General features: G+C 40.6%; 1 protein-coding gene across 1 annotated transcript; it reads left to right on the forward strand.

Moving 5' to 3' along the window:
• Positions 1–877: 877 nt before the first annotated feature.
• Positions 878–12,575, forward strand: LOC307159321 (ectonucleoside triphosphate diphosphohydrolase 2-like). The gene is made up of 9 exons (XM_079872616.1): positions 878–1,109; positions 1,740–1,857; positions 3,378–3,528; positions 4,185–4,344; positions 4,466–4,693; positions 4,804–5,067; positions 10,937–11,056; positions 11,350–11,484; positions 11,577–12,575. The coding sequence occupies exons 1-9, from the start codon at positions 1,002–1,004 to the stop codon at positions 11,784–11,786; spliced, it is 1,494 nt and encodes a 497-aa protein (XP_079728742.1). The 5' UTR covers positions 878–1,001; the 3' UTR covers positions 11,787–12,575.
• Positions 12,576–12,628: the final 53 nt, after the last annotated feature.

Raw genomic sequence — 12,628 nt, forward strand, 5'->3', positions numbered from 1 at the left:
TGCATGCCTGAATAGAAGTTTTGCGTTTCTGTAGTTTACGGCCTCTGACATCCAGTCACTTTTAGGGCACAAAGTAGTGAAATTTCTCTTGTTGTCACTATATGTATATATATATATATAGTTATAAAAATGCATAAAGTGTTATGTGCGGGTTGTGTTTAGGGGTAGGGTTGGGGTTAAGGGATAGAAAATATAAAAAAATATATATCAAAATTCATGGCTGGGCTGCTATGGCCTGTAACATTTGGTTATTCGTGCCAATGCCAAACCGTTTCAAAGGTACCAGCAGCAGAAACTCTTGGGCTGTGGACAATGATAAACGTGTGTTGTTCTCTGATGAGTCCAATTTCAAACAATTTATTCCCACATCCGGGAGAGTTATGTGGACAAGCCCCAAAGAACCCCCCGGACTGTTGCACTGGAATGAATGAATGATCGTTAGGGCTGCAATATCATGGCAATCCCTAGGCCCACTACTTGTGCTGGATGGGTGTGTCACTGCCAAGGACTACCGAATCATTCTGGTGGACCATGTGCACCTAATGGTTTGTACCCTGAAGGTGCTGCTGTGTATCAGGATAATAATGCTCCAATACACACAGCAAAACTGGTCAGAGAGTGGTTTGAACATGAAAGTGAAGTTGAAAATCTCCCATGGCCTGCACAGTCACCAGATCTTAATATTATTGAGTCACTATGGGGTGTTTTGGAGGAGCGAACCAAGAACCGTTTTCCAGCACACAGACTGCAGATTAATCTATCAAAAAAACATTCATCATAAAGTCATTGCCATAAAAGTGCACACTTCACCTGTCGGACTTTTCATATAAATGAACTTTTGTTCTTGATACAGATGATATGACACGCCTAAACAGGTCTGACAGGTTGGTTTACTTTAGTGTTACCATGTCAAAAGTTAAAAGTTTCTAAAACGTCCTGGCTACAGTCTGACTTCAGTTGATCAGCAAATGTCACTTTATTCTTGTTTACAATAGGTTATAATGCAGTTGCAAACATGTACTGCTATTGCAATTCTATTTATTTCATTTATAGGCATCCTTCTGCTAGCCATCAACCCTGAAGACGTCAAAGAACCAGCTCAGCTCATGGTAATAATATTTTTGCTGTTCATTAGTGAAATAGGCTACAAATTTGACAAATACCGACACAAGGCAGTCCAGGCAAAGAATGTTTGAGCTATCTGATTTAATTTTAGAAAAGAAGTTGCTATCTTCCAAGAGGAAGATTAATCTTCTAGCACGTGGTAGACAGCCATTGAATCGCAGCTGGCAGCTTTTATGACAGTCTGAATTTCTGCTTTTGAATCATGATTGCTGTTGCTCCAGCCAAAAACAGAGCAGAAACATTAAATAGATTCTTGTGAATGCTCTTATTTAATAAAAATAAATTAATTGGTTTGAAAACAACTGTTTTATTTTTGTAGTTATAATAAATGCATACAACAAATAAAATATGAGTGCCATCATTCATTTGTGAATAGTTACAAATAGTTTTTAGCCTTAGCTCCAATTTTGAGACAGAAATAGTTGAAGGTTGTATGGGCATGCCAAAGGTATATGTTGTGCACAAAGGTGCATAATGTTACAACAGTATCTTATAATATGGGAAGCCAGATGGGCCGTTTACAATTGTAAAGACCTTTTGGCACGCATATTACTCCGACCTGTAGATACCCACACTTGGCAATTTTAGCTTATGTTGGGTTTTTTCCCCCCCAGTATGGAATAGTCCTGGATGCTGGATCTACTCACACTTCCATGTTCATCTACAAATGGCCTGCAGACAAGCAGAACGGTACCGGCATAGTCAGTCAACACAGCGAGTGTCATGTAAAGGGTGAGTGGACAATAAAAAGTATAGAGGAAAAAGAAGGAAAGAGTATTGTTGTCAAGAGATATATAGTAAAAATATGATTAGTTCATTGGAAACAGCCTTTAATCCAATAATATATACTTCCCAAAGGCGATACCAGACAAAAAAAACGGGGAGTATATAGCCTATATACAGAATAAATTAGTTATTAATTGAATGACAGGTGAATGGAATCATTAATCATGGGAACAAACTGGCACACACTAGGAAACTGGCCACATGTTAGAAATCGTCCCCTATACTCCTATTCCCTACATTACTCCACTAAAATAGTCCAGTAGTGAATTCGGACACTGAGTGTTTGTGCTTACTATAATTATTTGAAAATTAGCAAACTGGCAGCTCGAATAGTAATGAAAAGATTATTCCTGAACTCTGTCATGGAAACTAGCATGTATATACCTTAATTAAACAATTTATGGATAAAGTAAAAAGGATGTAGTAAATGTAAATGAGACAACAGACAAAGCCTTTTTATAATATACCGGCTTGCAGGGTTATAGGTTCCGGCGGAACTTGACTTGCGTACTGCTGTTACAGGAAGCATGCAGTGATGATAGATTGTAAAGTTATAAATATGGATATTTTTCCATCAAAAGTGCATCGCTGTAGCCTGACTACGTCAGACTTCCTACTTCCGCTAATTTAATTTCGCTCCTGTAGTCAGTCTGAGATAGCAGCGTATCTTTCAGTTTTCCACCGGCCTGAAAACAGCCGGGCCAATCAAAGAACAGAGGGCGGGCTGAGAGCCGTGACGTAGACGCTGATTGTACCGTGGTGGATGCGTACTTGCGTAGATTTACTTCACATAATCTGCAAAAGTCGTTCACAGCCATGTTCACTCCGGTATTTCGCTCGATGGTTTAGTTTTTGCATCATACATGTTTACAGTGGAAGTTAGATGCGGCTGAGCATGCGCATAACACACGCCATAACCAAACGTTATGTGATTGGCTTACGGGTAACCAATGATTTTAAACTTCAGACAAGCGCCCCCCCGCGAGAGAGAAAACACTTCTCTATTATGCTATTCCAGACTCTCTCTACGAAGCAAAGTGAAGTAGCAGAGTCTGGTATTACCAGGCTAGCATCGCTGCGCTTCAGAAGGCCTTATTAACCCCCTGGAGCTGTATGGATTACTTTTATGATGGATGGTTGCGCTTTTTGGCCTTCAAAATCCATGGTACAGTACCATTCACGCCTATTATACAACTTGGATGAACCAGGATCTTTTTTTTTATATATGACTGTGATTGTGTTTGGCTGAAAGAAGAAAGTCACACACACCTATGGCTTGAGGGTGAATAAATAATGGGATAATTTTCATTTTTGGGTGAACTACCCTTTAAGTCCTTGTCCCATTTTCCCTCTCTTCTTATTTCCTGTCACCTTTCCTCTGTCCCATCTATAAAAGCAGGAAAACCCTTCCAGAATAAAATGATTTGGCTCAATTTCATTAGTTTGCTTTTGATTTCTCCTATCAGGAGGCGGGATCTCCAGTTATGCAGGTGTCAGAGGAGGAGCAGCCCGTAGCCTTGAGGAATGCATGGAAAAGGCTATGCAGGAGATCCCAAAGTCGAGACACAAACTCACTCCTGTGTATCTCGGGGCCACAGCAGGCATGAGACTACTGAAGTGAGTCAGAATCAAAAAGAGCTTTATAGCCAAGTTTGCTTATGCATACAAGGAATTTTACTGGGGTGACAGAAGCTTCCAGTGCACAGACAGAATGACAGCGACAAGACATAATAAAAAATATTAAAATACACAATATGCAAAATAGACAAAATGTGTATGTACAGGTAGGCCTACATTATAATCAAATGTAAGGGAATGTAAATAAGAAACTAATAAGTAAAATAGTGTTCTGTATTGCACATGTTTATTGCCCAATGGAGGCATTTAATTGTTCATGAGGAAGATGAGGAAAATAAGAGGCCTGAGGAAAGAAAATGTTCTTGTGCCTGGCTGTTCTGGTGCTCAGTGCTCTGAAGCACCGACCCGATAGCAACAGTTCAAAGAAGAAATGGCCTGGATGTGAGGGGTCCTGGGTCCATAGTGATTTTGCCAGCCCTTTTAGTTTAGGGGTATAGCTCAATTGATGAATATACTCTTATGAATTAATTATTGTATAGCTTTTCTTAATGTCCACTCTGCATTTTACAAAAACAACAAAGCAATGCTGTTTCACATCATATGTTCATACACTGGAAAAAAAAAAATCTAAATAGAGTGGAATGCTCCTTAAGGGATCACAAATAACTAATATACTTGTTTGTCGTATCACACAGTATTTCTAAACCCAAAGAGTCAGATGAGGTTTTGAAGGAAGTGGGAGACAAACTGAAGACCTACCCATTCAGCTTCAAAGGTGCCACTATTTTAAGTGGACAAGAGGAGGGAGCTTATGGATGGGTCACAGTCAACTACCTGCTTGAAAAATTTATCAAGGTATAGACTTAAGTTTTGTTCTAAAATACAAAAATCAAGAAATATTTCAGAGACTATTTATTGATAATTCCACTGTATAATTGTATATGTACATTTTCTTTCTAATCCTTAATTTCTCTAGTATGGTTTTGTGGGTCAGTGGCTGTCTCCAGGCAGAGACACTGTTGGTGCGCTGGACTTAGGTGGAGCTTCTACTCAGATCACATTTGTGACTAAACAAACAGTGGAGAACAAAGACAATCTGATGAAACTGAGGCTGTACGGACAAGACTATCAGATTTACACTCAGAGTTTTCTGTGTTATGGCCGAGAACAGGTCTTACTCAGACTACTGGCACATCTGATCACGGTTAAGTGCAAACGTTTAAACTAGTTGTTTAAATTACCATTAGACAAGGTGATTTGATAGTATTTAGAGTATAATATCTAATGTTTACTCTTTCTTTATGTGTCTTATAGACTCAGGGTTCAGACAGCTCCATAGTCCATCCCTGCTATCCCGCAGATTACAATCACTCCATGAAGCTGGGCAGTGTGTTTGACACTCCATGCAATAAAAGACAAACTCCCTATAAACCTGATGACAACCTGCAAATAAAGGGCACTGGAAACTACAATCAATGCATGGGAAACGTTTCTCATCTCTTCTCCTTTGACCGCTGTTCTTATTCCAAATGCTCCTTTGATGGAGTCTTCCAGCCAAACATAACTGGAAACTTCATGGTAAGTATGGTTTTCTTGCATTATATTGTTTTAAATAATTATGTTCTACTGACTTGTAAAATTCACAGTTCCAGAACAAATGATGGTCAATGGTTTTTTCTCTTGCATTCTTCCTCTTATACAGATAGAACATTGTAGCCTACTTAAATACTCTGTTCTCTATAAGACTCAGTGACATTGCAACACCGGTACTGAATCTATATCTCGCAACAAAGCCAGCGCGACCATTGTAGTCCGATTACAGATAATTGGCTACTAAATTGGGTTCTCGTTAAAACATTTGCTTGGTATTTCACTATGGGAAACGCCTCGGGCATGACCGATCCTGGAAGCACCAATTACACCACGTCTGTCAGTTCACAGACCAATCACGACAGGGATGCCGGATTGCCTCCCTCCTATGAATAGCTGTTAGTGGTCCCCACTTAATTCTCGTTCTCTTCCCCATGAAGATCCTTATAGGGAAGCTACTGTATCGTCAGCAGATCATCGCAGAGAGTGGCCACTAAACAGTTCACTTGACGAGCTGGTGTTTTTGGGTATGTCTCCGAAACACAGCTATTTTTCCTTATTCTTCCGAATATTCAAAGTGTCAAAGTTAATATTTTTCTTCTGCTGTCTTTTTGCTGGTGGGAACAAGGCGGATTCTCATTTTTCATATCTCGAGCCGGTACAGCTAATTTTTCCTTTTCCCACGTTGAGTGGTGTGATGGCGTTATGGTGACTGTGAACCCACCCAGCATCTCAGCAAAGGGTGAAGATCCTTCTCGCCCATGCGCTTGCTGGTCTATGATTTCATCCAAAGACTCTCATCCTCTATGCATTGCTTGTCTGGGATTTAGACGCACACAGGCCGTGCCGTGGTCGCGAATCCCGAGTGCTGCCCCCACTGCTGCCCCCACTGCTCTCTTTTCCCGTTATTAGAGACGCAGAATGCGAGTCGTGGCCCCGAATAAGGAGGATACAAGTTTTTTCTTTAGGCTACCACCCGTGGAGAAAGATGGGGCTGCTCAGCAAACCCAGTAGCCTATATCTAGTGAGAGGTAATGGATGTAAGTCTTTAGAAATTAGATACCGGGCCGTCTGGTTGAGGACCACTACCAGAGAAGACAAAGGACGTTTCAGGAAATGAACATTTGAACTCTCAAATATTTTATCTTGGTCTGAGTATATAAAGAAATGTCCCAAGAGGCTCGGCGCAATTTGTAATGAGATCAGTGTCATACAGCATTATATATAATATTTTCCTGAGTCAGGTATACATCTTTTACTCTTTTTCTCTGAGCATTTGATGTTTTGTATTGATTACCTTTGAATTGATTATGTAATTGGCAGGATACATTTACCTGACATAATAAATTGTTGCATTTGATTTTATTCTGACTTACTCTGAAATTATTTTCCCAAAGTAGCCTAGATTAAGCGAATGTGTAGCCTACTGCAAATCTGCATCAGATTAGTAACTGACTAACATCCAGTTTTGAGTCGAGCATAGGGCACACCAACTACGATTTTAGAATTTCGCCTAATTCAAGTTTAGCCTACTTGGACTGTATTAACTAAAAAGGAAATTTCCGTTTACGAAAGCAAAATGTTGCTCGACCAACCTAAATAAGGTGAGTCTTCTCTATTTTAATGTAATGTTACTCTAGCTAAGTGTATGTGGGAAACCATGGCATGTGACCAAACCAAAGCTACAGCAGAGAAGTAATATTGGTCAGCTTATATCTGTAGTTGTGGTCATGACCTCTGACTAAGAGAGAATGTTGTTTTAATTCAAGTGTATACAGATCCATGGGAGCTATACAAAATATCTTAGATAGAGTAGGCGTGAATGTGACCATCTAAGATATTAGCCAATTACCTCTGTTTAGTGACCAAAAACTGACGAGTTGAGACCCGCGTTAAACGGCCGGCACGAGGACCTCAAAGCAACATAGATTCCTAATGAACGGGTAAAATATAAAGTAAAGAGTTAAATAGAATAGTGTGTAGCTAAGCTATTATAAAAATTACCAATAACCTATTGGCATTCCAACCTAAATTCGAGGTCGTAATAAAATGGAGTCACATAAAAGTTTAATTGGAACTAAATTACTTAATCACACTGAAAAGACAGTAAAGCGCAGAAACCTTCACCCCTTATCGGAAACTGTCATTGGACCGATTGGGCAGGCCTTACATGGACGATATATGTCCAGAACTTAAAAATCCTAAAACGGGAAGAGGTGAACAAGACAGCCACAGCCAAGAGGTAAGGCCTTGTTTGCGGCTGCAGATTTTCTCTTTGGCTCTCAACGAAGGCGGTCGCATTTTCTTCCCCTCCTCTCCCTTACCTCCCCTGCTTTGCTCCTCTCGTCTCGTCTAGTCTACTGTCTTGTACTTTGAGAGACTCTCTCCGCACTGCTCTCCAAACTAAGAAATTATGGATTTGATCAACTGGTCTCTCAACACAATTGACACCATCTTCTAGACGAGAAGCTTGGGTTCGGGGGAACCTGACTGCCCTGCCGGAACGTTCGCAGCTGGCTACATAATGGACGCGTGGGAGAGGTGGCGGGTTGTGTGTCTGGCGGCTCTTTCCGTGGAGGACATCGAAGATATCTACCTATTTGGAACCATGATAACAGGTCTTCTGCTGATTGGATTAGGCATTGCCCTGGTTTATCGAGGAATTAAGAAGACGGTGACAGCTGTCCAAAGCCCCACAAGGCTGCCCGTCATGATTGAAGCAGTGGGCAGAGCTGTCAGCACTCAGACTGGGTGTATGAACCACAATATGGATAACATCATGGAGAAGCTCACAGCTTTGCAAAGGCAAATGCATCGTTACAGAGACCAAAATGGACCAGGAGAATAGCCATGTAAATTGGAATGCGGCTACTCGCCCCAAGACCAAACAATCCCAATCTTATCTGCTTTCGGCCCCCCTCAACCAGCACTGGCCTTGGCCAAGGCCTCTGTTGACGCTCTTGCGTTCCTTCCCCCACTCCCCACAGACACCTGCTGATTGTTGACTCTGTCTGGGACCTGATCAAGGTTGTCTCCATGGCAACTTGCTGTGTATCGCTATGACAATCCTGCGGACTGAGGCACCTATATTATGATGCCAGGCATAGCGACTCTCCAGGCCTACACATACACGCACTCTTACATACAGATATGCAATCACCCCCCCCCCCCCCCCCCCCACCCCCCACCCCCCATCCCTCGTCTTGACCGATTTGTACCACCAGTCTGACAGGCGGGTCTGTGACCAGCGCCGAGAATGGCTGCAGGACCGGATGGCTGCTTGCCTGTGCTGGGTTACCTCCATCCCCCACCATCCCCATCCGTTCACCCAGTGCCCCCCATGTTGTTTCTCCCCTCTCATCCCACGGGGCTACGCAAGAAAGAGGAGGAGGGATGGCATAGTTAACAGTGTGTGAAACAAATAAAAATGTCCCATGTGCATCCAGGCAGTAGGCGCAAAGAAAATTCTTCAGGTTTGCCTATCGGGGTACAGCCTACGAATTTTTGACAGTTCCCTTCAGGCTCTCATTAGCCCTGAGAGTGTTCAGCAAATGTGTCGAAGCAGCTCTGACTCCCCTGAGAATAGCGGCTCTCAGAGTGTCAGCTTATTTGGACGATCTGCTCCTCTGTGCTCCGTCACGGCAGCAGGCGGAGACAGATAGAAAAAATGCTTGTGTCTCATTTACTGTAAACGAGACGAAAAGCTGGCCCATGAGAGGTTTAATTTGAGTACTATGGGTTTGCCTGGGAGGGTGATTGAGACTATTCAGAATGCGAGAGCGGCTTCAGTGCGCTCTGCATATGATCGGAAATGGAATGTGTTTGAGCGTCCTTTTCCTCTGTTTTCTGCATTGTTAAGGTTTATCTGTGAGCCATGTGGGGATTGACAGGAATACCATGGGTCAAAACCCGCTCATATGCAGGTTTATGAGAGGTGCGTGGTGTTTGAACAGGGTTTCAAAGTCACTGATTCTGCTGTGGAATCTGTATGTGGTCCCTAATGCACTATCTCGGCCCCCTTTTCAGCCTATAGATAGTAGTGATTTAAAGCTCCGTTCGATTGTGAAGCGGGTTAGTGAACTTCACGCTTTGTTGATTCATAACACCTGTATGCAGTTCGCTATGGATTTCTCGAGAGTAAAGGCCGTTCACACCAAGCACGATAACTATAAAGATAACGATAAAGATAACTATATATGCGTCCACACCAACGACCGATAACGGTCTTTTTATTCTAAGCACGCGCGCGCCCGGATGATCCAGATCCATTTTAAATGCGCGAGACCTTTAAATTAGAATGGATTCTGATTGGCTGTCAGTGTTTTATCGTTCGACAGCTGGAAAAAAATCGTTCTGAAAGTGATCCCAACGATATCGTTCCTCATATCTTTATCGTTATAATTGTGGTGTGAACTCTGTTATTCTTTAATATGGAGAACGATTTTTAGAATTATATCTTTATCGTTATCTTTATAGTTATCGTCCTTGGTGTGAACGGGCCTTTACTCTCAAAACTATTCCAGCGCTTGTGCCTAAAGTAAGACAGTCAGCTTGCGCCTGCAAAGAGGTGGATTTACTGGCTTTCCATCCGCAGCCTTTTCCCCATTGGAGAATGAACGGCTTTAAGGCTTGTTTGGCTACCTCATGGGCACTATTTAAGGCCATGTCATTTCAGGACATAATGTGCGGCAGCAAGTTTGACTTCCGCCTCACAAATTTGTCTGATTTTATAGACTGGCTCATTCCATCTTAATTGTGTAAAACAAAAACCCTCGTTCACATATATACCCATTCTATTCAGAGAATGGGTTTTGTGTTTGTTAAGTTTTCCTGTTAGCACATCCAGTAGAGCATTGGCGCTTGCAATGTCAAGGTCTTGGGTTCGATTCCCAGGGGAATCAAGAACTGATAAGAATGTAAATGTGTAGGCCTACCTTGAAATGCAATGTAAGTTGCTTTGGATAAAAGCATCTGCCAAATGCATAAATGTGAGTAGTCTACATCACTGCGTTGGTTGACATGCCTGCTTCAGACAGCATATCTGCAATATGTGTTTATATCCCATAGTGAGATACAAAGTCAATGTTTAAAAGAGAATTTTAGCTTACTTACGTGAGGTATCTAACCACACTTCCCTCCTTGCAGTTGCACGGAGAAGAGATATACTGAGAATGAAGGATAGCAGCGATATATATTGTGGAGGTGGGACTCCTACATCACTGTTGTGATTGTTCTGTCAATGACAGGTGTGTTGTAATTGGTGCTTTCAGGATCGGTCACACTTGAAGGTGTTTCCCATAGTGAGATACCTCACTCATGTTATCAGAAAACCAGGTTTATGTAACATAAAGCTTTTTAGTGAATCAAAAACATTCAGTGCAATCAGTGTGGTCTGACACCTGAATGATTGATTCTTAGTCAGGTTCGTTTTTCAGAAATAACAGAGTGCAATCAATGTAGTCTGATTCACTAACGAATTAATCTAATGAATCAATTATTTTTAGTGAATCAAAAACATACAGCTCAATCAGTGTGGGTTGTCTCCCAAATGAATGACTCTTATGAGCCGGTTCTTATTAGTGTATCAAAAACATACAACCACTGTAAACTGATTCTCCAGCAAATGAGTCAGTTCTTTTTATTGAATCAAAAACAGAGCGCAACCAGTGTAGTATAATTCCTTAATGAATGACTCTAATAAGTAATAATACATTTTTTATTGAATCAAAATCACAGGGCAATCAATGTGGTCCGACTACCGAATGAATGTCTCTTATGAGCCGTTTTTTTATGTGTATATCAAACACTGCAAAGTGTTAAATGCTTTACGATTCCCATCTCTCTTCATTTGGCACAGGCATTTTCTGCATTTTTCTACACTCATTTGTTCCTCCAAAGAGCTGCAGGCATCACCATCACATCTCCAGCAGATTTAGAGGACGCTGTCCGTGTCGTCTGCAACATGAGCTTTCAGGAGGTACCACCCTGTTGAGTTCAAATAACATTACATTTTAAGAGAACTTGCATTTTTCCTCTATAAAAAAGCATATTTAGTAGCCTATGTTTATTTTACATTGTTTGAATCATTAACAAATTGCTGCAATATAAGCTGTTTTAGGTGTTCATGGAATTCAATCCAACACTGTCAAGTATTTTACCAGACTGGTCAGAGCTCATAATTCCTAAGCCTAGTTTTTAATTAAACTTAAATGTGATTACATTTGAAGTATTCCCCCAGGCATTATCTCTTTCTAACTCCCTCTCTGTCAGATGCAAAAATTGTTTCCTGATGAGGGGAACCATTTGAGGGATTACTGTGCAGATTCCATTCTTCTGCGGGTTCTACTGATCAATGGATATGGCTTCAGTGATCTCTCCTTCCCACACATCTCCTTTCAGGGGAAAGTAAGCCCTCAGGAAGACAGCTCTATATGCAGTTTTAGGCTAAGTTATCATATGCTGTCAAGCTAATGTCAACATGTTACTTTGTTTTGCAGGCTGAAGACAACTCTGTTGGCTGGTCCCTTGGCTACATGCTAATTTTAAGCAACTTGCTGCCTGCTGAAAATGTGTTACTGAGAAAAGCACTGCGCCCAGATGCCTGGCGTGCTGCTATTGTCCTCTTTTCAGCCCTTCTTATAGCTGCTATATTTTTTCTGATTCGATCCTACCAAAGGAATACTACTAAATTATGTTGTTACCCTTGAACATTATGCTCTAAAGAGTTTTTCTGTCCTTAAGAAATAAGACACCAAGTGTAAACATTTGTAGACCTATGACCTTTTAAAAAAGTCAGAATGATTTGTTATGCAATTTGCTGTAAAATTCATGAAGATTATGTGAAGTTCTGAATTATGAGATTAATTAAATATGTCTACTGTTAAAGTTGCGATAGTTGCGATATACCCTTGTGACCTATCTGAGTGAAGCGGCTTCTTGAACAAGAAAAAAATTAGAGCAGTACCTATTTTTATTTGCAATTTTTTAATTGTGATTAATCAGAAAAAAATGTGTGATTAATCTAATTCATTTTTTGCAATTGATCAAAATAAATAAAAGACATAAATAAGTCTTATTCATGTTTATTTTCATTGAATATTATGTATTTATTTATGTTAATATCTGCATAATAATGTGTATTTAGCTTGCCTCTGCCATCCAGCACCCCCCAAATTAAAAGTTAATAATTACTTGAAGAAAATAATTAGATTAGATTATATTAGATTTGTTTATGCAACTGGCCGCTGGTCTTTAAACTGCTTTGCTTAACTTATTAATGCCTTTTGGGAGTGTGGAAATGTGAAATATTTATTTTGTATAGCCGTGCACTGTTGTGTAAACATCTTAGTTTCTGATCCTCAATTAGCTGAACAGAGGAGCGTCCAAAGATTATGAAAGGTTGTATGAATTTTTATTTAATATTTTATTTTATGCAAAAAATCGGATTTTTACCAATCGCATTGCACTTTTACTGTTCATTAAAATTATATCATTGCAAAGATTATGTTTACCTTTTTTCACGAAGAACATTTTAATCTTTTAAAATTAA

The sequence above is a fragment of the Squalius cephalus genome (genome assembly GCF_949319135.1).
Source record: "Squalius cephalus genome assembly, chromosome: 5".
NCBI lineage: Eukaryota > Metazoa > Chordata > Actinopteri > Cypriniformes > Leuciscidae > Squalius > Squalius cephalus.

What these genes read in the sequence shown, in the direction of transcription:
- LOC307159321 (XM_079872616.1), top strand. Translation starts at nt 1,002, where the DNA reads ATGCAGTTGCAAACATGTACTGCTATTGCAATTCTATTTATTTCATTT. An exon ending in CAGCGAGTGTCATGTAAAGG is followed by an intron (nt 1,858 to 3,377) that starts GTGAGTGGACAA and finishes TTCTCCTATCAG; the next exon opens with GAGGCGGGATCTCCAGTTAT. An exon ending in TACTGGCACATCTGATCACG is followed by an intron (nt 4,694 to 4,803) that starts GTTAAGTGCAAA and finishes TGTGTCTTATAG; the next exon opens with ACTCAGGGTTCAGACAGCTC.